Source organism: Lissotriton helveticus, chromosome 1_2 (assembly GCF_964261635.1).
Source record: "Lissotriton helveticus chromosome 1_2, aLisHel1.1, whole genome shotgun sequence".
Lineage (NCBI taxonomy): Eukaryota > Metazoa > Chordata > Amphibia > Caudata > Salamandridae > Lissotriton > Lissotriton helveticus.
The window spans coordinates 117,093,770-117,120,810 of record NC_136058.1 but is presented as its reverse complement, the minus strand read 5'-3'; the positions used below and the strand labels follow the sequence as shown (position 1 = coordinate 117,120,810).

Here is a 27,041-nt window from a genome sequence, read left to right as displayed (position 1 = left end):
AAATTAATTTTAATTAATTTTTGCGTTTAGGTTCTGTAGCGGGTTGTGGGTTTATAGGAGAATTGGGTGGGAAGTAATTTAATTGTAATTAAGTAGTGATTTTTTTTATTGGTATTGATAATTAGTTTATTTTTAATTAAATATTAATTGGTAATTAATGTGTTTAATTGGTAATTAATTTTCTAAATTGGTAATTAATGTTTGTAATTGGTAATTACATTTTTTAATTGGCAATTAATTTTTTTAATTGGTAATTGCTTTTTTTAATTGGTAGTTCAGATTTTGAATTACTTTTTATTAATTGGAAATTAATTTTTATTAATTGGTAATCATTGTTTCATTAAAAATATGTTTTGATTTAAAAATACATTTATTGTTTAATATATTTTAATTGTTAATCAATTTTTAATTAATATGTTTTCTGTTTTGAAAAATATTTTTGTGTTCAATATTTATTATTTGGTAACTAATATTTATTAATTAATATTTGTTGGTATTTATTGTTAATTAATTATTCAATTGTAATTATGTTTTTAATAATTATTAATGGGTATTTGCAAATGATGTAGAGTTATTTAAAAATTAAATTATTAATTATTTTATTTACAACAATTATTTATAAGTATGTTATATTTAACTTTTACGCTATCCAACACTTTCCCTACTGTTGCACTCTCTGGAGTTGGAATAGTAGTTTTTACCCCTACGCTATCCAACGCTTTCCCTACTGTTGCACTCCTCGGGAGTGGGAATAGTAATTTTTACCCCTACGCTATCCAACGCTTTCCCTACTGTTGCACTCTCTGGAGTGGGAATAGTAATTTTTACCCCTATGCTATCCAACGCTTTCCCTACTGTTGCACTCTCTGGAGTTGGATTAGTAATTTTTACCCCTACGCCATCCAGCGCTTTCCCAACTGTTGCACTTTTTGGAGTTGGAATAGTAATTTTTACCCCTACACTATCCACCGCTTTCCCTACTGTTGCACTCTCTGGAGTTGGAATAGTAATTTTTACCTCTACGCTATCCAATGGTTTCTCTGCTGTTGCACTTTTTGGAGTTGCAATAGTAATTATTACCCATACGCTATCCAACGCTTTCCCTACTGTTGCACTCTCTGGAGTTAGATTAGTAATTTTTACCCTTACGCTATCCAACGCTTTCCCTACTGTTGCACTCTCTGGAGTTGGAATAGTAATTTTTACCTCTACGCTATCCAACGGTTTCTCTACTGTTGCGCTCTCTGGAGTGGGAATGGAATTTTAAGTTCTATGCTATACAACGTTTTTATTACTGTATTTTTGTTAGTTATGGATTTTGAATAGTATTTTTATTTATTTAGCTATTTAATATTTTTTGTATAATTGTAGATGATGTAGTATATAATTATTTTTAAAAATATTAAAGGTATATTTAATTTTTTTTATTTATTAAACATAATTATTTACTTTTTATTTATGTTTTTGTTTTATGTTTGTAAATGTATTTGTAATTTATAATATTTGTTATTAATGTATTAATGTATTATTGTTAAGTAAGTATATATTATATATTGTCTGTATATGTTTAATTAATGTATTATTATTATATATGCATTATTTATTGATTTTAAAAATTATTAGATATTTTTAACTATGTTTATTTTATTTATTAGTGTTATTTACTTCATTTTACATTGATATTGTTACAGGAAAAACTATATTTTTAACATCGATATTTTTAAAATCTATATTTTTATTTCGATATTTTTGTACTTACCATGTTGTAGGTGGGATGTCGATATTCTTGCCTTCGATATTTCAGCATCGATATTTCTGTAGGTCGATATTTTCTAGGTCGATATTTTGTCAGTGATTCTTAGAATGTTGGTCCTGTTTTTGTTGCGCCACATTGGATGTTCTACCTCGAGGCCAAATGGTGATAGAACAACAACGACATGTTCTGCAGTGTCGTGAACGCATGGTATAGTACTTTGGAGTATCTTTACTTCAGGAATTGAATGACAACAGTTTTTTGCCCTTGAGACCTTTAGGGTTACACTGCGTACAGCCTGTGTTCCGCTTTCTATTGTTGACTTTCGAGTGTGCATTGAATCTATGCCTTGCACTGCAACTGGGTCAATCTACAGGTATGAATTTGCAGATGCATCCATTAAGGGCTCATCTTCAGTGCTGACTACAGTTGCTATAGGATGCTTACTGTGAACCATTCCTGGATGCTTCAGCTCCTGGATTCTGGTTCTTTCACTGCAGTTACACTACCGGCGGGCACACTAACAACATCTGCTGATTGGGCTGGATATGACCATGTTTTTATTTTTGGGACTTGCAGTCCGGCCAACTGTGAAAGCATTGTCGACAGATGCAGGTTCCTTCCTGGATCTTATTGACTCTCTGACCATGGACAACATTTCGAGAGCCCCCTAGATTTTAATTCGGCACCTTGTTTTTATTTCAGATTGACCTCTACTTCGTTTTTAACAATTGCGTACCTTTAATTGGCATTTTTAATGCATTACAGCTTTCATTTGCTTTTATCTTTAAAGTGCATTTTATATTCATTTTATAATGACTAGGTTTGTAATTTAAGTTTGATTTTGTAGACTAACTTTTAAGCTTTTAGTTTGAACCGAAGTCTCCCTCCAGCCAAGGAGTGGGTGTTTTTCTAATGATTACTTTTTACATGCCTTTCACGTATACAATAGTATACTTAGAATGTATTCTGCATGCAGCACATTCCTTAGTAGGCATTTTGTTTTGTTGCCCATACACTCTGTCCAAGGCTAAAAATATTGAACGTAAATGCAATTGTATTTGGTTTTCTGGTTGGAGCAACTCTGAGTCTCAAGACAAGCAATCGCATCAGCGCTGCATCTGTGACACAGTGTGACTCGGAACAGTGTTTTTTTATATAAACTGTATCTTAGTCACATTCTTCAGAGGAGCACTTCGGTTGGGATTATCCTGGAACACTGTGTACTATGACTGAAATGCAGGCCTGCTGACTCTAACCTTCATCCTGCAAAGGACGTTAGCTTGCTCTACACCAGTTTGTCTTCCTTAAACATCATACACAGGCATGGGAGATTGGGTTTTCCCAAGAGATCTGGCAGAGAGTACTCCCACTATCCTCTCACTAGTGTAGGTTGTATTAGATAGGTGTATAAATATAATTAAATAATCATATAAACTCAAAACAATGTTATTATAGTTGAGCTGCTGATCATTTTCACCATTCTTGTAATGCTGGTTACAATGCTTAGTTTCATTCTACTAATATTGCAGCTCAAGCCTTTTGCACAAGAATACAATTGTTTCAATAAATGTTGGATAAGCCTGTTTGTATCTTTCTTGTGTCTCTCCCTTGGGCATGCCTGAGAAACAATGAATGAATAAATCTGTTTCCACGATTTCCTTGGGGAATTAGAGTGGTCATGTGTGGAGGTGGCAGATTCAATCTGGTACCCTTGTAAGGTTAGTGATTTAGATGGGGCACTGTAAGCTAGCTAGGAATAGGGCTAACTTACTCCCTGTGTGTACTCAGTCCCCATATTCTGAAAGTCATGTTGTCTGGATGCATAATCCGACTTAGTTCGTAGAAACCATATGACAACTTCACAAAATGGTGTGCTATTCCGCTAGAAGACCAAGGAGTTAACATGTCCTAAGGTGCATCAATATTTACTGGTCTCGGGGATCCTTATTTTAAGGATGCAAATGGCCAGACAAACCTAGGTGGCATGCTGCATTATCGGGCCTGCTACTCGCTGGTTGAGCGCTACAATATCCAGCTGGCTCCCAGAGACTCAAGGGTCCATTATGATAGCGGGCGGATTGCCTCCGTCAGGCTGGCGGTAGCCACCGCCAGCCTGGCGGAGGCAATCCGCCCGATACCATAACCAGATTTCCCCCCCGCCATATTAGGATGGCGGACGGACCACGGCGGACGGAAAGACCATCCGCCGCTTTTCCGCCCCGGTCACCTTGCGGCCGGGGCGGAAAAGGAATAATATGGTGGCGGTGTCTAATAGACACCGCCAGACATATTATGATGTGTGGTTTTCAGTGCCTTTCCGCGAAAGGCATGCGGTCTTCACTCTGGGGGCCCCCTGTGGGCCCCCAGAGTGAAGTACAGGTGGGGGGTGCACATGGGGGGTACCTGTGGTACCCCCCTTCATTGTCATTTACAAAGCGGCAGGCACCGCGTGGGGCCTGCCGCTTTGTAAATGACAATGTGAAAGTGCATTTTCAGCATTGTGGCGGGCGGTGCAGAGAGCACCGCCCGCCACAATGCTGACAATACAGGATGTGCCCGCCACTGTGGCGGGCACATCCTAATGGCACCCCCGGGATCCCCTCCCTTATGGCGGGCGGTCCCGATTTACGATGGGATGACGGGCGGGCAAAGTCCGTCCGTCATCCTAATGAGGCCCTGATGCTCTTTATCTTTCCTCTCTCACCCTGGCCTTGTATTAGCCTGAACTCAGTATACTGCCCTAGTTATAAGATAAAATCATCATATCACATGATTCCATTTATTTCAAGAGGAAGCTAGTGTATTTGCACGATTAAAAATAAATACATGTGAGATGGATATATCCAAATCATGCTGTGTACCATAATGGCAAAATAGCATCTCAAGCACACAAAGGGTGGTGGGAGGAAAGATATTCCGCTAGAAGACCAAGGAGTTAACATGTCCTAAGGTGCATCAATATTTACTGGTCTCGGGGGATCCTTATTTTAAGGATGCAAATGGCCGGACAAACCTAGGTGGCATGCTTCATCATCGGGCCTGCTCCTCGCTGGTTGGGCGCTGCAATATCCAGCTGGCTCCCAGAGACTCAGGCTCTTTATCTTTCCTCTCTCACCCTGGCCTTGTATTAGCCTGAGCTCAGTATACTGCCCTAGTTATAAGATCAAATCATCATATCACATGATTCCATTTATTTCAAGAGGAAGCTAGTGAATTTGCACTAATAAAAATAAATACATGTGAGATGGCTATATCAAAAATATGCTGTGTACCATAATGGCAAAATAGCATCTCAAGCACACAAAGGGTGGTTGGAGGAAAGTTTGCGATAGCTATGAACACTGCCACTCGCTCAGGTAGCATTGCAGCCCATTGTTGTATGGCCCACCATGCCACCTACCTCAGTTTGGACCCAGCCATATGCAAGTCAGTCGGACTCACCTCCAACAGGAACAGTCCAGCCCAAACTACCATGAATACCTCTCTGAACCAGAACACAGGCAACCCAAGACTGATTTTGCTCTGATTTGGGGCTCATCAGACCAGTGTATCTTGGTTCTAGTGGCACAGTGAGCAGGGGACCCATGTCTGGTCATACCCTTGCCACTTACAGCATTACATCAGTCACACAAAAGGTAATGGCAGGAATGCTTGCAATATGACTACTTTATGATAGGACAACTCTCAGTGCTGGAAATCTAGGGGCCTGATGCACCAAGCCATTTTACCATTGCAAAACCTGTAATTTGCAAAATCACAGTTTTCATCCACAAAATGGCTTTTTGTTATGTACTAATTCTATTTTACAATTCAGTAGCCTGTTACAAAATCTCAAAAAAGGGATCAGAAACCTACAACGAATTGTTTTTCGGAAGGTTTTTGTTCATGGCACCCCTTACACAGAGTGCTCGGTTAAAGTATGTATCAATGTTTTGGGACTGAAATCCAGTCGTAAAACATTGAAAGTTTACCGACACCTCAGAGAATGTGGTAATATATTTGCAAATAGGAAGAGGCCCATTGAATCCACTTCCTGTTTGTTGGGGAGTAGGCCGTGGTCTATGGGGTCACTGCCAACTCACAAACAAAGAAAATAAACGTTTCTTTTTGAAATGCACCCCGTTCCTTTAAGGACAACGGGTTGCATAAAAAAGAAAATGTTGACTCATTTTAAAAAGTGATCACAGACATGGTGGTCTACTGACCACAGGAGACACCCGTCCCTGTAATGGCATCCAATCGTAGTGAGTCACAATTTGTGACCCACTTCATGAATACTGTGAATGGACCTGTTAGCACATAGGCCAGTTTGCAAAAATTCTTTCCATTCGCAAAATGTCAGTGCACAATTTATAACCACTTTATTCAAATAGCAATTGTGTACTACAAGCCTAGGGTGTCTAGAATGCCAAAGCATTCCAATAAAGGCCATCTTAAACCAAGGGAGCCTCATTGAATGGGGACTGGTAGCCTTATGATATCAAGGGGTGGCTTTACCATAGCCAGATGACAGGACATAGTGTCTACTCGATCCTGTTCATTGGTGGCTGCCAGTGAGAAGAATGGCTACCAGTGACACACATACATCTTTGTCACATAGGCCCATGCACACATGCATACTCAAATGTACCTTCATAAGCATGCGCACTGATGAAAACATTACCCCCCCAACACACAGACACACACACACACACACACACACACACTTACACTTATAAACACAACCTGTCTTCATTGCCGTTCACATCTGCATTAGAAACTTTTTGTCCCCCTATATTGGCTTCTGCTTGCCTCCCCTTTCTCTACTGTGTCAGGTATCTAAGGGGGCTACTCTATTGTGAAAGTACCTGTTTCTACTCCTTAGATAAATATAGTTGCTTTATGGTGTTAAAGCACATTTATTTAATGTGATTGTTTACATATTGAAGACACGTATAGCACATTATTTTAATGCTGTCTTTTTAAAATTTCAGTTTTTGGGTCAGCAGATTTCAGAATTTCTTCTTCCTGATTTAAACCGGATTGCGGAAAATTGTGATCCTACGGAACTAGGCCGGTTACTGCAGCTTATTTTAGGCTGTGCAGTTAATTGTGGAAAAAAGCAAGGTACGGTATGCAATGTGGAAATAAATAACAATGGCTGAAGCCACTTCATTTGGTAACTAACATTTTATAGCGCAGGTTCGGTGATAAATATAACATGTATGGAGCTTGAAGGTAAATGTGTATTTTTGGAATATACACAGTTTTATGTTTTCACATTTTCCAATGTGGGTTTCTGTAGAGGGGGGATCATTCATCCCGTCACCTTCATGTTTTCCCCTCTTGTGTCTGTAACATTATGTAGTTAGAAGAGGTCTGGCAGTGGATTGAACACATATTGGTTGGTCTACTGCCCCAACGGTGGGTGCAGCCCCAGGTGAAGAAAAGCTCCTTGAAGACATTTGTTGTGTTCCATGGAGTTGAGTGGGCGCGGGCAAGCGAAGCTCCTATTCTTTGGGAAATGCAGCCAGCTCATTGTCATTATGTTGTTCTCTGTACTCAAAAGCTCAACATGTCCCTGCAGCTTGGTGAGGTCCTTTCACAAGTCTAGAAATTAAAAAGATTATTCTTCCATGTTGCCTCGGTGATCTGCATCCTTGGGCGGCGTATTCAGTCAAGGATCCACTGGATTTTTCTGTCAGCGGTTGTCTCAGAAGCAACCCGGACCCTTGAATGCCTTAAGGCCAGGGCACAAGTCGTAAAAAAATAAGTGGGGGGACGCTGTCACCGGAAGTGATGTCATTACAGGAAGTGACGTCACGAGCTCCTCGTCCCACAGAGGCCAAAGAGTGAAGTCCAGCTGTTTGGCAGGGGGGACTGCGTCCCCCCCGGTAAAATAGGTGGGCGGACACCGTCCACCCTCGTGGTACCCCGACTCGAGCCCTGCTTAAGGCTGTGTAACGGGGCCAGGCATTCCAGCTTGAGATGAATCAATGAAATGCTGAATCACCCAAGAGGAAGAGGGTCAGAATATAATAACGTATTAATAAACTAAAACAATGACGGGTACCAACTGAGCTTCCACTTATAAACTGGTTAGCGTTGCAGTGTTGGTTTTCCATTCTCTTTTTTAGATTTCAATACATTTTTATTCAAAGGTTTTCACAAGTTTACAAAAATTCATATAGGCTGGCATAACCACCGAAAGGAGAAAAAAACACATACTGCTTCCCATCCTACATCCCACACAGACACAAACTAATTCCACCGATGATTCAGCTATTGAATATAAAGTATTTTCTGCACCTCTCATTTTGTCAACCTTTGGTTTTCCCATCTCTTTAATAGAATGCGTCATCAGCTAAACCCGATATTCACAGTTTCGTCTAACAGGTTAGCCCCCTGCTGTCGTTGTTAAGGTATTTCAAAACAGGCCTCCAGATTTTTTATTAAAGCTTGTCTCTTTGTCTACCATTTAAATGCTATTTTCTCATGTCCCAGCAAAGACCCAAAACGTTGAAGCGAGTGAAGAAGGGTTAGGTGGTCACACAGACCCCAATGTGCCTAAAGTGCCTGTTTGGCCACCATCATGAGTTATGAGATCATTGTGCCCTTTCTTCTATTTAAGGGGTATACCTCGCCTTGGGCCTACCCCAGAGGATCGTCTCCGGGATACCAGGGATCTTAACCTCATCTATCTGTGATGTGCTCTGTGAAATATCTACCCAAAAGGCAGCTATCACAGGACGGTACCTGAGGAGATAAATGATCCTACCACTTTTGCTGCAATCATGCCAATAGAACTGTGATTCAGATGTATCGAACTTATGAAGGTGTGTTTGAGTGTAATTCCATATGTGTAAGATCTTGCATAAAGTCTCCTTCCCCAGGCAAGTCGTGCAAAGTTTGTGGATCAAGTGAATACCCCTTCCCATTCTTAGTGCTCCAAAGTAACATTTGCTTCCTCTTCCCATTGTCTCAGGTAAGGGTATTGAAATATGTGCAAAACCAGGTGTGTATTCCATGTCAGATTTTGTAAAACAATTCTTGTAAAGTGTGGGTTTACGAGTGGCTCCTGCCTTGATCATTGTCTTCTGTAAATAATCGAATCGTTCTGTTTTAGGAATTCCACATCCCCGTTTAATAACTTCAAAGATTTTTTTTTTTAACAGTTTTTATTAAACAGTTTGCAGAGTATTTCAATGACAATGGACTTTGCTCATCTTGTAAATACATTGTTGCCAACTTCAAAGAATTAGATTGAGTCCTGGTGAAAGAAGTCCAGTAGCTTCCATTTGTCAATGATTGCCAAAGTTTCAAGGCCCAGTCATTGTTATTAAGGATTGCAGTTTAGAGGGAGGCATGTGTAGAAAGGCCCTGCTTACAGGAGAAGCTATCCTAAACCGCTAAATTGACACAGGTAACTGGATATAGAGGTTTCTCCGCTTTGGCATTTAGGAACCCATTGAACTTCCCCAGTCCTCTAACTGTGACATTCTGATCTATAGCACACTAGGCCTTCGCTGTCTCTCCTGTGAGACACTTTTTTTTAAAACATAATTTTATTCATGTAATCATTACAATCCAGCTTGATATTGTTGTAGGTTGCAAGAGTCGTCAGCATATTTCTTTCTTGGTCTTATAAGTTTTCATTCTGTCACACATACTGTTCCCAGTACATTTGCAATAGCTGAACAGTTTATGTACATTCAATTATGACCATTTTCATCAATTTTGAATCTCTGTAGCTGTTTGCCGACTCTGTAATAAAATAATCTAGCCTTGAACACAATAACTTTTCCCAACGCCCCTTTATCCCACGCCAATACTGTTAAATGGCTCACTTCCATACTCATCAGCATAGGATTCCGTTGTGCGTATTCTTTTGGGTCTTCATGTCGTAACAAGTGCTTTAATGCTAGATTCCCTAATGGGGAGTGTTATAGAGGGGGCTGCACCACACTGCATGCACGCAGCGACTCATGGAAGATGGAACTGCCCTCCCTAGGGTCCTACAGGGTCTGCCGGATCTTTAGCCTTCAGTGTTTCCAACATCTGTTCCCACTCAATGGAAATGGGAGTTTTACGCACTCCGCGTCTTCCTCTTTTCTAATGATGGCTCTTTCCGCCCCTCCCCATCTGACCATCTCTGAGTGCCATGTGTTTAATGAGGGGGGGGGGGGGGGAAGCGGGAGACAACTTCCGCTATAAGGATAGCCCTGTCTGCAAATTTATATTGTATTTTCAGTTTTTTCGGGCGAGGTGTAGACCTAGTATACAGCTATCTGCCGTGTCCCAGACAGAAGTACCTGTCGTATCCTGAATTACTTCCCCCACCGTTGACCAGAATACCCTCAACCATAGACAATTCCATAACATGTGTAGTACATCAGCATCCACCAATTTACATCTAGGACAACTGATTTGTGCGTCTGGGTATATACAGTTGCGATGGTGTGGGCTAAGGTATGCTCTATGAAGAATCATGTATTGGATATATTTGAATTTAGCATTTCGGGACACCTTTTTAGGGCACTCTAGTGCATACACCCATTCTTTATCCGACAATTCTTTACGGAATTCTTTCGCCCATTTGTCCCGTAGGGGCACCAAGGAAGCCCCAGCATGCACTTGAATGCCTCTATATAACCAATGGGTTAGGTGTCGTCCCTGTCCCATCAGGTAAATTACATGCACCAGGCCATGTGTGGAGAGTTCTTTCCCATTCAGGGACCAGTGTTTCTTTACATAATGCACAATGGAAGCGTGTATCATGAAGAGTGTGTGGAGAACTCCCTAAGTATAGATGAAGTTGTCGTGGTCAGCTAGGATGCCATCTATGAACAAGACTCCCACCGTCGTCACGCCCTCTTGTGTCCATTGTGCAATCCTTCATTTTGTAATTGGCCCCATTGTTGTGGGTATGCCAATTAATGGAACGTTAGGCGAATAGGGGATAGTTTGTTTGGTGTATTTCAATGTACGTTTCCAATGTAGAATGGCTATTTTGAGCAACGAGGGAGTTTCAGGTGGTATTTTTGAGTCGGGCAGAAGCAGCGTGTGCAGACTTCCCATTGCTAGTGTTTGTGTGGTATATCAGATCTCGTTTAAGTTATGATCCCCCAGCCAGTACGACAACCACTGTAGTTTGCTAGCTATGCAGTACGCTCGGAAGTCAGGGTCTCCCAGTCCCCCCGCCTCTGGTCTCAGTTGTAATTTTACGAGGCTTACTCTCCGGGGGCCTTTACCCCTTATCAGTTCCATGAGGAGAGTATCTAGCGTACAAAAGACACTGACCGGTATCAGAATCGGTATGTTAGTAAAGTAATACAATAGTCTTTGGAGTAACACCATCTTGGAAATGGCTATTCTCCCCATGAGCGAGAGAGGCAGCGATGTACAGAAGAATATCTGGGCATGTTGTGATCTAATTGCTTTCATAAAATTCCCTTCTAGGAGGTCCTGAGGTGTTCTATATATTTGAATACCCAAATATTTGAAGGTTTGTGGTGCAACAGACAAGTCAAGAGGGCCAAAATGAATGGGTTCCTCTCTATGTTGCATAAAGAATGCATTCGAGGCAGCCACCTTCCCGGAAAGCTGGAAACAAGCAGATATCAGCGCCAAAGCCGACCCAAAGGACCTGAAGAACTTCTGGCCCATCTCCCTACTCCCGTTCCTGGCGAAAGTCATCGATAAAATCGTCAACAGACAACTGACCCAATTCCTCAAAGAAAACAACACCCTTTGCAAGATCTACAGATGGATCCCCACCGAAACCAGAAGGACGGTTACCCAGGCCCACGTCACCAGCAGGCTGGACTACGGCAACACCCTCCACGCCAAACTACAGAAGAGACTCCAACGCATACAAAACGCCTCCACACGCCTCATCGTCGACATCCCCTGCCATAACCACATCATCGCCCACCTGAAGGACCTACACTGGCTTCCCATCAACAAGAGGATCACCTTCAAGCTCCTCACCCACGCCCACAAAGCACTCCACGACTCCGGACCAGCATACCTCAACAAGCGACTCACCTTCTACACCCCCAACCGCCAGCTCCGCTCCGCTGACCTCGCCCTCTCCACCGTCCCATGCATCCACCGAACAACCACCGGCGGCAGATCCTTCTCTCACCTCATCGCTAAGACTTGGAACACCCTCCCCATCCACCTGCGACAGACCTAGGACCTGCTGACCTTCAGGAGACTCCTCAAGACCTGGCTACAAGGGTGAGTAGCGCGCTCTACAAATGATTGATTGATTGATTGATTTTGTAGCGTTAATTGTCAGATCCGAGACACATTGAAATTGTTGAAATATAGTAGGAATAGACTCTAGATGTACGGTTAAGTCTTTAAGATACAGTATAAGGTCGTTGGCGTATGCCGACACTATATGTGTTGTTGCTTCTAATAAAATCCCATTGTTTACAGCATCTCTCCGGAGTCTAATGAGTAGAGGTTCTAATGCTAGTACAAATAATATCGGTGATAGAGGACAGCCCTGTCTCGTTCCTCTTGCCACCGGGTAGGAGCGAGATATGAGGGATCCAGTACGGACCCAGGCTGTAGGTGCAGTGTATAACAGTTTAACCCACTTCATATACACAGGAGGAACACCAAATCTGTCCAAAAGTGTAAACATATTTCCAAGTTAGCGTATCAAACGCCTGCTGTAGGTCAAGAGAGATACAGCCAGTGTCACAGGAGAGCCTAGCGGCAGCTTCCATTACATAGTGTAGGTGCCGTATATTCAGGGAGGTATTGCGACCCAGGATAAATCCACACTGATCCTCGTGTATGAGTTTGGGCAGATATGGGAGGAGCCAGAATCTTACTGAATATTTTATATTCGGTGGATAATAAAGAAAGGGGTCAACATCCTGACATGTCTTGCGGGTCTCTGTTTGGCTTGGGTAGGGATATGACTAGGGCCTGCATGGTAGTTAGTGGGAGGGATTGGGCCTCCAGTGCTGCATTGTATAGACAGGTGAGTTTTGGGGTTAGATTATCCGCAAAGGCAGAATAAAATTCAGGTGGTAAGCCTTCTAGGCCAGGGGTCTTATTACGAGGAAGTTCCGTGATAGCCGCCTTGATTTTGACCCTTGTAATTGGGGCTTCCAAGTCCTCCTGAGAATTTTCCGTCAGTTTAGGGAATGTTAGTCCGTATAAGAATCTGTCTATCTGGTTCGGTGGTGCATGAACAGGGCCGCTATATAACTTCTCATAATAGTCACTAAATGCAGTGTTGATTCTTGTCTGTCTATACACTATGGTACATCCTGTAATACCACTTCTGGTATTGTTATAGGGGGGGTACATCCCGTAATAGATGGGCCAATAGAGTGCCTGATTTATCTGCTTCAGCGTGCGTGTTACGGGTGTAAGCTCGATAGTCAGTGAGGTGTAAATCCTCAATGAGTTCGGCATACCAAATTCTCCCCTCTTGTAGGTGTATCTGATTGGAGGGGCTTTCCGCTCCAACTCCTGTAAGGAATCTTCGAGCGCCGTAAGACTTTTGTTAATTTCTTGTGCCTGAAATGCATCCCATTTTATTAAATGAGATGAGGCCGAGTTCGTGTTTTCAATAAAGTAGTTAGTGATCGTCATACCTAGTGTATCTCTGAAGACCGGGTCTTCCAGCATCTGCGGCCATAATCTCCAGGTCAGAACCGGGGAGTCCTGTGAGACACTTGATATGAAACCATGATTGGGCAGTCTGATAATAATGCACAACACAAGTCCTCCATTCCAAACTAGCCTTCGTACTTGACCAAATGAATGTACTGCAAGGTTCTGTAGGCGCCTTGTCTCTCCCTCCCCACTGGTAGTAGCAACGCCTGAAATATCTAGAGGAGATTGGGGAGGAAGGATAATTAAGGGCTGCTAATCTGCCTACCCAGGACAGTGCTAATGTTTCCAGTTATTGAGGATGACCTATTCAGACAAAAAGTAGCAGGGAGAGAGGACACCCCGGCTGGTCAATCTCCAAGTGCATAAGAGCTCTGAAGAGATGCTTTTTAATTTAACTCTGGCTCGTGGGGAAGCATTGAAAGCAAATATCCAACAGGAAAAGCGAGAGCTAAAACGACATTTCAGATAAAGTATCCTGTATTATGGCTCGCTTGATTGTATCACACCCTTTTTCTATGTTGAGTGCGAGAAAAACTGCTTCCCTATCCTGTTTGCTTGCCAAGTCGATGAGATGAGGAGCTTCCTTTGTCACTAGTGGAGCAACTCTGTATGAAACCTGATTGATCGGATTGCATATTGAGAGGGAACACCCTTTCCAGCCACTTGTGCAACACCTCCATAAAGATTTTGACATTGGCGTTTTTTTACTGAAATCAGGTGTTATGATGAGTACAACAGTGGGTCCTTTCTGGCCTTAGAGAGTAAGACTAGGCCAGCTTCTTATGTGGTATGTATGATACCCTGATACTAGTTGAAAGTTTTCAAGGTATCTTTTAGGATCCCTATAATATGATAAGCAAACTTTTTTTAGAAGGTGGGTTAGAACCCATCCGGTCCCAGGGCCTTAACCGATTTCAGGCTCTGAATAGCAGCTGCCAGGACTTTTTCCCCTGCAATGGGGTCATCAAGAGTTAGCATCGCGGTTAGAGGAATCACCCTGTATTCAATTGCTGATTTTATTTATAGAAAGTTCTCAATTTCCTGCTCTCAGTTATCTGTACAACTCTGTCATTATCCCTAACCTCACCTATTTGGTGCTAGGCTTTTCTAGCCTGTAGTGTTTTGGCTAAGAACTTAATTGCCTTCTTACTTCCCTCATAAAACCAAGCTAGAGTTTTAATCAGAGTGTATTGCGCTTTGTCTAGCTCTAGGGTATGAAGCGGACCCCTAATCGAAGTCAAGCACACCCATGTCTTCTTTCAGGGGGTTGACTTGTTCATTGCCTCTAAATCCTTAAGTTCTCCAGTAAGGTTCACCATATTTATTGATCTAATCTGTTTCTGCCTTCAGTACTCCTAAATGAAGGTCCCCAGTATGACTGCCTCAAGGGTGTCCAATAAAGTCCCCTTAGGCATAGCCGGGCTGTAATTAAACTCTAGGTGTTCAAGGATTTTACTTTTCACCTCATGTTGCACTACAGGATCCTTTAATAAGAAATCTTTCAGCCATCACTGTCCTCGTGTCATGGTCCATTGTGTACACAGAGTCTATAGTCAGGGAGACAGAGCCATGGTCAGATAATGTCTGTGGATTTTGGTGTCAACATCTGCAATATGATGTAAAAGCATGTTGTCAAGCAAAGGTAGTCACTATGCACATGTCTTGTGGGCAGCAGAATTGTGCTACTAATCTGTGCCAATGGGTGCTAGTGGCTCACAGCTTTTGTCAGTCAGAAGTCACTCAGTAGGGTTTTTCCATGGATGGACATACGAGGTGTCCCACCCATTCTCTCCTGAGATTTATCCTGGATTGCATCCATTAAATGATTAAAGTCCTCCTCTTATATTCATGCATGGGGCGAAAAAACAACTATGTCATGCAGCGGCTGTCCCACATTTGGGTCTTAGAGTGATGCAAAGGTAACCTGTTGGTCAGCCCAATGGCCCTCTACTGTGATACATCTCACTGCAGCCTGCCACCCCATTAAAAAAATGTTTGGTGGTGCCTCTGCCCCTTCTAGGGGAACCACCGGGATCTAAAAATCAGTAAAAAGCATTCGCAGAGCATTATGGGGCGCTCCATGTTGCACCTTCTGCGCATTTATTATTCTTGTTTTTTTTTTTTTGGGTGTTTTGGTGCCCACCCTACAGCATTTGTTACAGTGTGGGCTGTGAAGAGAGCCCTAAGACCGCTGCATCCTCGCCAGCTCCCTTGTCATTGCCAATCCATCATCAGTCCCTGGTGTGGTGGGAGATGGCATTTCTTCCGCCCAGCAGTAGCAATTATTTATTTTGCTTCTGCTGGGCAGGCGCATTTCTATGTTTTTCTGCCTGCAAAGCGAGGCAGGGAGAAATATTTGTGCTCCCACCCGCGGGAGCATCTTTCTTTTCCCTCCAGGAGGGAGCATATAAGGGAAGCAACGGTGTCCTGGGGGATAGGTTCTCTGGGACTCCGTGACTGGGCCTGCCCTGGGGGATGGGGTACCCAGAGCTTTGTAGAGGCCCCCCCTCCTCTTATTAAATGAATCAGCCCTGTTGAATGGGGCCCCATGCCTGAAAATGGCCTAAGGACTGGGGCAAACACAAGGATATGATCGACGGAGCACTGAACCTTTTCAGGCACTCACCCCTAGATCTGGGATGAATCCATCATCGTTCTTTAGCTCAGTTTGCCACCTCTTTTCAGACCCAGCTATATGCAAATCAGTATTGATCCTGTTCCTTACGGGAACAGTCGATCCCGAGCTGCCAAGCCAGGTCTTCCCTGGACCGGAAACAAGCATCCTGGGACCAGTTTTGGGTCAACACCCCTCATCAGCCAGGCTAAGCTTGAATCCAGTGGCAAAGTAAGCAAGGGACCCACGTCTAGCCTAACCTGCCAACTTGGAGCGAGAAAAGCAAACACAAATGTATGAGAACATTGTATGGGACAAATGGGCATTTGACCACCCTCTTTTCATGAGATCAAACCTCAGGTGCATTTTTTGTTGGTCATTTAATTCTTATTCAATAGAATTAGGTCTATGGGTAAAGAGGATTTATGTTGTTTATTCCCATAACATTCTGGCAAGGGAGAAGAAAAAGGATACTGAACTTCTGGGATCTGAACATCAGGGTTCTTGTGAGTTTAAAATATCTACTCTACTATCCATCATACTTGTGATTTAAAAAAATATGTGTGGCCTTCTGGGTCGCAAGTTTTCAAAACTGATCTATCCAAAGCATTGCAAATTCCACATGTGTGCAATGGCACGGGGGCACTAATACTCTTCTGCTGCACTGTTGCTCATCAAGTACCTAGCTCTAATGCAGGTCCCTTCCAGAACAGACAGGGAGCATATCTGACTATATTTAGCTGTCTTATGAACCACTAGAACTCCTAGTCAGCAAGGTGTGCAGTGTACTTCCTATATTCCCAATAGGCTCTGCGCATTGGAATTGTGTATCCTGTAGTTTAGACGTAGGACTGAAGTCGACTAGGTCTCTACCAAATATCATTGTTCACAATGCCCAAGGCTTTAGGTTGCACTCACCACTCAATTCGGCAGCAGCGTCCTGAAAACAACTTGAAGATACAATAAATCAGCCTTACGCGTTTCGAACTTGGCGTTCTTGTTCACAGGCAAGACGGATGCACATATACAAAGAAGCTGCTGCTTTGTGATACCTTCGCTGTTATTCTCCTCCAATAGGTCACATGATAATGGCAAAGCATGATGGTAGCAGTAGTTTTTGAAATAATTCTTGCAATTCCGTCTTAAGTATTCAATTATATACAGCCTTTAATGAGCTCTTTCCAAGTCTCTTCATTTCGCTGCTCAAATTGCTAAGCAAGTTGTTGGTCCAGCGGGGCCTCGTATTCACAAAGTCCCATGCCCACGTCTGATAGCGCAGGGGTGCAACCTCACGGCAGGGCTGCTGTGTGTAATATCACTGTTCACAATGCCCAAGGCTTTAGGTTGCACTCACCACTCAATTCGGCAGCAGCGTCCTGAAAACAACTTGAAGATACAATAAATCAGCCTTACGTGTTTTGAACTTGGCGTTCTTGTTCACAGGCAAGACGGATGCACATATACAAAGAAGCTGCTGCTTTGTGATACCTTTGTTTTTATTCTCCTCCAATAGGTCACATGATAATGGCAAAGCATGATGGTAGCAGTAGTTTTTGAAATAATTCTTGCAATTCCGTCTTAAATATTCAATTATATATAGCCTTTAATGAGCTCTTTCCAAGTCTCTTCATTTTGCTGCTCAAATTGCAAAGCCAGTTGTTGGTCCAGCGGGGCCTCGTATTCACAAAGTCCCAGGCCCACGTCTGATAGCGCAGGGGGGCAACCTCACGGCAGGGCTGCCGTGTGTAATATCATTGTCCACAATGCCCAAGGCTTTAGGTTGCACTCACCACTCAATTCGGCAGCAGCGTCCTGAAAACAACTTGAAGATACAATAAATCAGCCTTACGCGTTTCGAACTTGGCGTTCTTGTTCACAGGCAAGACGGATGCACATATACAAAGAAGCTGCTGCTTTGTGATACCTTTGTTTTTATTCTCCTCCAATAGGTCACATGATAATGGCAAAGCATGATGGTAGCAGTAGTTTTTGAAATAATTCTTGCAATTCCGTATTAAATATTTAATTATATACAGCCTTTAATGAGCTCTTTCCAAGTCTCTTCATTTCGCTGCTCAAATTGCAAAGCCAGTTGTTGGTCCAGCGGGCCTCGTATTCACAAAGTCCCAGGCCCTCGTCTGATAGCGCAGGGGTGCAAGCTCACGGCAGGGATGCCGTGTGTTATATCATTGTTCACAATGCCCAAGGCTTTAGGTTGCGCTCACCACTCAATTCGGCAGCAGCGTCCTGAAAACAACTTGAAGATACAATAAATCAGCCTTACGCGTTTCGAACTTGGCGTTCTTGTTCACAGGCAAGACGGATGCACATATACAAAGAAGCTGCTGCTTTGTGATACCTTTGTTTTTATTCTCCTCCAATAGGTCACATGATAATGGCAAAGCATGATGGTAGCAGTAGTTTTTGAAATAATTCTTGCAATTCCGTCTTAAATATTCAATTATATACAGCCTTTAATGAGCTCTTTCCAAGTCTCTTCATTTCGCTGCTCAAATTGCAAAGCCAGTTGTTGGTCCAGCGGGGTCTCGTATTCACAAAGTCCCAGGCCCACGTCTGATAGCGCAGGGGTGCAACCTCACGGCAGGGCTGCCGTGTGTAATATCATTGTTCACAATGCCCAAGGCTTTAGGTTGCACTCACCACTCAATTCGGCAGCAGCGTCCTGAAAACAACTTGAAGATACAATAAATCAGCCTTACGCGTTTCGAACTTGGCGTTCTTGTTCACTGGCAAGACGGATGCACATATATAAAGAAGCTGCTGCTTTGTATACCTTTGTTTTTATTCTCCTCCAATAGGTCACATGATAATGGCAAAGCATGATGATAGCAATAGTTTTTGAAATCATTCTTGCAATTCCGTCTTAAATATTCAATTATATACAGCCTTTAATGAGCTCTTTCCAAGTCTCTTCATTTCGCTGCTCAAATTGCAAAGCCAGTTGTTGGTCCAGCGGGGCTCTCTACCAAATATACTAAACTTAATTTTGTGTGTGCCAGCTAGCTCAGAGGTGACTAGAAACTTTTTCGAATAAACAAGAAGGGATTAGTTTCTGACAACCGCTTAAAACATGACAACTTTGTTTCCCAAGAATAAGAAATGTATCTCTAGAGTCGCGGAAACAACAGATAGTTATTTCACTCAGTCAATTGTGCATGCTTCGCTTCACCAGAGGTGCAGAGAAAATAGAGAGACGAGCCTTTTCAATAACATATATTTATTGAACAGTCTTCTTTCTCAAGCATAAGAAATTAACTGCTGCAATTGTAATACTTGCTGTAAAGTACAAAGCGTGCAATACGAAGAGTATTATAAAATAATACTGTAAAAGCATGATATGGTTTCTAAGCCATAAAATACCTACAATGCATAAAATACATACAGTGATAAATAATGACTAAAAGTACTCAACTGGTGCTTCTAAAATACGCCTTCCCCGGTGTACCTAACCTAGGTCTAGTACAAGGGAAGAAGCAAGTGAGGTGTATCCTAGTTTTAGTATTCTTTGCCAAGAATCGAATCCAAGAATTCTCTTAGGGTCTAATCAGCTCCGTACCTTGGTCTTGTAGAATGTAGGAGGTCTGGTATCTCTCTCAGGACTCTATTTCCAAGCAACCCGCAACGGTAGCCTGGAAACACCGGAGCTGGATTTCTCGGCTGGAGAAAGTACAGTGTCTCTCAGTGCGTCAGCTGGAGGGTCAGCTTCCTTCGGCACTTGTTACAGCAGGGCGCGTTGGGCAAGTAGATAGTCGAACTGCTCCAAACCACCGTGTGTTTGTTTGGACAAGTGTGGGCATATTTATAATTGAAGGTGCCGAGTTTGACGTAAGATTGGACATAATAACGTCATTAGAGACTTAATTCTCTGAAAACTCCATGAGTTCTTGGATAAATCAATATTCATGCAGGGGGAAGTCCCTGACTGCTGAAGGCGGGTTTTTCAAAGAACTGGTTGTAGATTTTCGGAACTAGTGGAAGTAGCCAAGCCGTATTATGACTACTTGAGCTATGTCTTAATATGGTTATGATTTCTATGCCTATATAAGGATACGATATTTTATACGTATATAAGGGCATGAATCAGGAAAATTACACTAGGGTCCTAAAACGCTATACAACACCCACTCCACGAATTATGTCTAATATTACTAAATCTATAAGCATCAAAAACATAACTAAAGCATGTGTTCATAATCCCACCCAAAATACATGAAATGCATCAAATATGGTTTATACTCATACATGAGTATTTGTCTTGCATGCATTTTACAAGCAATAGCTGTCATTAAAAAATGCTATCTAAATGAAACATGAAATGACAGTTATGAAATGGCTCTAAATTTACAGAAGAAAAAAGGTCGAGCCCATTCCATAGCATAATATATAAACTGTTATAGTTTTCATGAGATAATGCCAAATATTTGTCTATAGGAAGTGTCAAATTAATGTTTTGTTCTCTAAGAATAGTTCTACTTTAAGCAGATTACTTTATGCCAAGGTAAAAGTTATATTCTGAAAAGGGAAAAAAAACTTTTTAAATGTAGATTTGCCGAAACATACAGTTCCCAAGTTAGAGGTTTTTTTTTGAAAAACCGAAGGCCGAATTTCAGAGTTCATGTGTGCACTTTCAAAAGTTATTCTCAGTGTCGGGAGAAAACATCAAATCATCTAAGCTGGCAAAGAAACTGTCTACCACAGTTGGGGAAAGTTGAATTACTTCATCAAGTAGATCAAATGTGCATAGATGTGAACCATCGCCGTCAGCGCCAGTCGCATTAGCAATGTTCGATGTAGATGGTACCTGTGTATCTGTTGTTCCACGTACCTCACCAATAGCTGGATTTGCTGGTGAGATCTCAATGAATGTCGTCATCAGGATTGGCAGCCGTTGGGGGCAACACGATGCATGAGTCATTACCGGACCTAGCAAGGCGTCAACATCCGTTGGCAGTGCTGATGGAAGAGTAAGACACATGTCTAACACGCATTCTTCTCCGCAAAGCAGGCATCGTAGAACAGGTAAAATGCAATATTGCCAGATTGAATGAAAGGAACCAAGTGGTATTCAGATCTCTTAAACGAGCCAAGCCAAGAATCTGTGTAATTCTGTCATGATACCGCATGGCCAGGAGAGCCCGTTCCATTGTAATCTAAGTATCGTCGGTGACTGGACTTGCCATATCGGAGCAGGAGAAATAAAAATAGAATTCCTGCTACGAGTCCCAAAAATAGAGGCAGACCGCCGAACACAGAGTGCATGAAAATTGGAAAAATGCAGAGGACTGCTTTGAATGGTCTTAACAGTCCTGAATAGATCAACTTAAATACATGTGCGATGCCACTGGTATCAGACATGTTTAAGATTTGACCTAACATTTCTGCAAAATGTACTGGGCAGTAGGCAAATATCTCGGCAGAAGTCCGTGCAACTTGCAGATCATACGTTTCTCTAGACGAGGTCAGTGGCACAGTTTTTTTTAAAAGAATGGCTTTCATTCTGCCCAAAGTATCAATTCGTATAGAAGAGATATTCAGTGAAGGCCATAACGCCGTCTTCCTGTCTGTATTACATTTTGGATACAATACTTGCATACAACAAGTGACCCTGGCCGACACACTAACCAGATAGGCTTTTCCTGCCAACATGCCACAACAGCTATGATCGTTGAGCATAACGTAGCTCCCATTGGAAAGCTGCCTGAAAATTGGGTCTATCACGGCCGCTGGAGTACCGTGCATGTGGCAAGAAAGGTTATTTAAAGAACCTTCGCAGGCTCCATGTACCACTTAGTGAGTTTTTACAATTTTTTGTACTAAGAAATACCTCCTTTCCCCCACTCCAACATTTGTGTGTGTATGGTAAATTCCAGGTTGACTTCATGTATCCTTTACCCAACCTTTAATACAGGCCTGCTGGTATATGCTGTATTGTGATGGTGCCATGTATTATCCATTGAACGACAGGTTTCTCAGAAACAGTCAATGGATATCTTTCCAGTTTTTCAATCCTCAGCACCGTATAGTCTGCTCCTCTTTGTGCCAGAGAGATTTGTTTATCTGTAAGGTTAAAGACAGTAAACAATGACGTGGTATTGATTAGACACCATGGCATATAGCCAGAACGGAGATTTTGCAACGTCCAACCTAGTAGGAATATAGAACGCAATTGAGACTGGCCATGTTGTAACATCAGCAAATCCTGTTCTATTATGTCAATGATACAATGCTGTCCAAAGAATAAATTCTGGAGGACAGAGTTGTTAATCCATTGTCCACTACAGAGAGTGCTTAAACTAAATGAATACGATCAATTTCTCGTATTTTTTCTACAGTTTCCATTTGTGTTATTTTCCAAGCTTCATTGTAAGCAGAATACATACCGGCGTATATGAAACGTTTTTGACGTTGTTTACAAGGCCCAAGTAAGAAGTCTCGTAAGTCAACGTCATCTTTAAGTAAAGTAAAGTGTTGTTTAATTTCTGGAAGTGTGGATTTCTGTAGCCACTCAATGCATAGTTTTTCTACACTGTATGTGGTGACTATCCCTGGATGTTGTCTCTGGGAGTATCTTGGATCTGGCCTATTCATTTTGAACCCTTCTGTTTTGTTCATGAATCTATCTTGACAGTTATTCGTGTCTATGGGCCAGTTTAACCATTGTTTCCAATCAGGATTTGTTCTGTTGTGTTTTAAAATCTGTTTCACGTCTTCCTCCTTATCTGCAGTGCCATTACTGTCAGGTGTGGCCTTAGGTATGGACGGTTTGTTTAAATCTTTTATCTTAGCTAAGCCAAGACATGATGTTTGTTAAACAGTGTCATTCAAAAATATTATTTGTTGTGGTGTAATGCAGGCTCTGAACAAGGCTTTTAAACCCTGCACCTGCCATTCTTTTGTGCCCCAGACAGTTTTTGTCTCAATATTGTCTTTCCATAAGTTGTACCCTAATGTAGACAGTTGAGCATAAAAGTTTGCAGAATAAATTTGTTAAGTATTGGTCAACATGGTTTTCATTCCTGTCTTATTTATATTTTTAAAATAAAACGTTTCTGGATTTGTCACATTAAAACCTGTAAAGTATGGAAATTTGTCAAAAAATGTTCTAGAGCTGCCTTTTGGCGGCGTTGGACAATGTTCCCATTGATTGTAAGTAAAAACATTTCTAGGATTTACAGATTTGTGCAAATAATGGTGACCAAAATGATTATAACAATACAGCTCTTCATAACTTGTTGAACCTTCTAGGTGTTCATCTTTTTTGAAATTTTGCTGACATTTCTAAGTCTGACATCATATTATTAACAGTTTCAAAATCCCATTCATCAGAAAAAGTGCTTGATGAAACAAAATCACTTAAAGAAACCTTGAACTGGTGTGGAATTTTCAGCAGTTCCACCGGGCCATAAATGTCATAATCAGTTGTGTCCCATGCTATACCACCAGGTATAGGAACGGCTGTGATGTTCACTGATGACAGGTCTCTTCGCTCACGATTAGATGACTTGTAAGGTTGCAGGAGCAAGTTGATGTTCTTACTTGCTGTTTCCGTTGTACTGTATTTTCCATCTATCATTTGTCCTAAACTCAAAACAAGAATGAGCCATAGTAGCAGAAAAAGTACACCTAATCCTATCCAAAATTCAACCCATGGCGAAACCAGATATGTTTTCTCAAGTTGATGAAAGAGTTCTGTTATTTTTCCTTTAAAATGTTTATTTGCTGGCGTTATTTCTGGTTCACTGGGATCCTCAGAAAAGTTATCGAAGTTGATAAAATAGCCAGAGGCAGTTCTGTCAATAGTTGGTATCGCATCCGGATTCTTTGAGATCACTGGAGTTGCTTCTTCCTTTGACATGTTTGTATAGTCAGATGCTACATCATTGTAGACAGGAGTTTCCTGATGAACTGTTGTTTTGGTTTCAAGAGGTATAAGTTCCATAGCTTTGTTGCTTAGTCCTTCTTTTCTTACTGCAGGTTTATAAAAGGTGATAAGTCTTTCAGTTTGAACCTCTTGGATTGTAGCAAGATTTGATCGTCTGCTACATCTTGGGTGTCCACTGGGCCTACTACTTATTATCGGCCATATGATGTGGTTTTACCAGGTCAATTGGTACTGTTCTGTTCTCCCTTTTTCCAGCAAGCGGCGGTAGTAACACTGATCTTGTTTCAAGAATGGCTAAGACAGGTACTGCTTTTCTATAAGAAGGCTCAAATTCCTTCTTTACCGCAATCTTTTCCCTGACTAGATCCCCAATCTTTGGAATCCAGACAGGTCTTGCTGGGACAGGTGGCTTTTCTTCAGTGGCCGTTGGGCTTTGTGTTGTGTTACTCAGACTTCTTCTCGTTTCGTTTAAGTCCTGTAAAACAGCCAAACGGTCTTTGATATCAAAGGGTTTCTGTTCCACCACTGGAGTTTGACTATCAAGATCCTGGATAAGCGTTCTAGTACCAAATAATAATTCATATGGAGTGATTCCCCCAGAGAATTTCTTGGCAGATTGTTAAGACTACGTTGGACAATATTTAGATGTCTGACCCACCCGTCACCCGAACCTAATACTCTAGCTGTTTTAGATTGCTTTATGTCACGGTTTTTTCTTTCCACTACCACATTTCCCTCAGGATGGAAGGGACTTGAAAACCGCAATGCAACACCCAAGCTGGCCATGGCCTCCTTGTAAGCCCTAGAGCTGAACGCAGGACCCTGGTCAGAATGTAGCGTGCCGATTGCTTATGTGCCGATAAAGACTCGCAAATCTTTTATAACAGTTCTGGTGTCAGCCGAGCTCTGGGGCGACATCCAAATGAATCTTGTCTTAATATTTGTGGGACCGCGTACATCTATGGCAACGTCTGCGTGTAGATAGTCTAATGCTGTCTAACAATGGTGTCTGAACTGGGCTTGTTACACTGTAGTCAGGTACCTGGTGGTCTTCGAAGCTATGATCTCTGTAATAGGTATCACAGTCAATTTCGAATTTGTAAACGTCGATGCTCATTCCCGGCCACCAGTACATCTGTCAGGATCCGTCCACCCCCTCGCCAGAAGGGTGGATCGAGCAGAAGGTGCAAGCTAAAAAACCCTTGTTGGAAAACTTCATTGAGATTCCTAGTGACAGCGCTGCGGAGGTCCGCCATCTTGGGAGTGCGGAAGTCATTCCGTTTCCTGCGTGGCGGTTTACTTTGCAGTTGATTCGAGAGTGTCTGCATATCGCGCACGCGCGCAATTCGCGCGGCGCACTTCAACTGAGGAAAATACCGGAGACGCGTGCTTACCTCACGCTCTCTTCAGAGAAAGTTCTTTTGACCAGAGTTTTTGTGTACAAGGCGGCTGAACTGAAACCTTAAGGAAAGTAACACATTACGCTTGTATTATAGAAAAAGACTTTTCCTAATTCGCCTTTTTCCCTTCAGTATTGTCAAAGCTGGAAGAATCCCGTTGTCGGAGTTCAGGAGAGAAATTGTGTGGCGGAGTCAGAGCTGGGGAAAAACTTCAGTCAAGAGAAGTTCCCTCAAAGACCTTCAAGTAAGAGTATTATTTTTGAGTTATCTGAGAGAAGTCTCCAGGCAATGAACTAAAGACGCTTTAGAACTCACTTTGGCAAAGAAGCTGATGAGCATTGCGTCAAGAGCCTTACTGAGACATCTTGAGGAGAAAGATTTTGATTAAGAACGTGAATTTCCAAAAATGTGTCCAGAGAGAAAAAACATGAGATGAAAGACTACTTCCTGTGGAGTTTTCTGAAATATTCTCAGAGTCGAAAGACTGTACCTTCAGAGTTATAGACTTGAGTTTCACAGATCACAGAGTGCATTGAAGCATTGTTCTAGTCACGAAAATTCCAAAGACCAGAGTTCATTCTTCCAGTGAACCAGTAGTAATTCTCCAGACATCACTTATAGAGAGTGGCTATCTTCCTAGTTTGCTTAGGTAAGACATAGAGGGCATAATAATAATAAGACAGAGTAACTAAAATTTGTTAAGTAGAGAGGGCTAAAGAATTGTCTTTTCCTTTGCAGCGAGTCCAACCTGAGGGCTGTCGAGCAAACCTGACGAGGAAGAAGTCTCTCTTGTTTTGTCTGTCCACTTCCCCTTTCCCTTGCTGGTGAGGACTGAAGACTGTATATCTAAGCGGTCTTGGGTCTTGGCTAGAAGGGGACTGAGGAATTAGCGTCTGTTCCTGAGGGGGCCGAACCAGTGTATCCTTTACGGTTCTGACAACATCTCTTCCAATTCTATTAGAGATTGCAAGATCCCTTGATGTGTCAGACCCTCTCCCATATGTGCTTCGTGAACCACAGCACCTCTCTTGTTCCAGTTTGGAATTACTCTATTCCCCACTCCAGGGATTCGAGCAAAAGGAACAGAGTTTGAATCAATTATGTATGTATTACCGAGTGGATAGTTTAGTGGTAATGCTGCATAGTTACCTTTCATTGAGGCATTCACTGCTAGCATTGTTTCACCGTCTATTTTCGTTTTTGAACGAGTGATTGCAGCTACGGAAGCCGTTTGCACAGCTGCCTTCGCGGCCTCATCAGCCAATGAATTCCCTGCAACGTGAACGCCATCACGCTGATGACTCAGTGTATGAATCATGTGAGTCTTTCGTAGTTCTTTTTGTAAAAGAACTACTTGTTCCCATAGCAGTTTATGCTTAATTGTGCAACCTTTAGCATCTTTGAACCCGTTCTGAACCCAGTTCTGCAAGTATGCATTGTAAGATTGGACGCAGTAATACGAATCGCACACTATCAGTGTGGGGAATTCGCGATCTGTTTTTTCAAGCGCCATCTTGTAAGCCTGTAGTTCAGCTCGCTGAGCTGTACAGTCTCCGAGTGATTGAGTTTTAGTGACCATAGGTCTAAAATTACCTTTGCGCCAGGGACCTTTAACAATCGCGCACGCAGCACTGTAAGCTTGTTTACCCCCAATTGCGGGTTGTGCTGATCGTCTGTTTATATTATACGGCCGTAATGTTCTAGTGGCAGAGGACATTCTAATTCGTATTGTAGGAATTCTTG

General features: G+C 42.2%; 1 protein-coding gene across 1 annotated transcript in view; it reads left to right on the top strand.

Annotated features, from left to right (window-relative positions):
- The window catches only part of HOOK1 (hook microtubule tethering protein 1), a 1,127,940-nt gene that overhangs the window by 296,591 nt on the left and 804,308 nt on the right, over positions 1-27,041 (top strand). Inside the window, exon 5 of the mRNA XM_078669845.1 lies at positions 6,730-6,862. Coding sequence (XP_078525971.1) covers positions 6,730-6,862 — 133 coding nt within the window. The remainder of the gene's footprint in view (positions 1-6,729; positions 6,863-27,041) is intronic.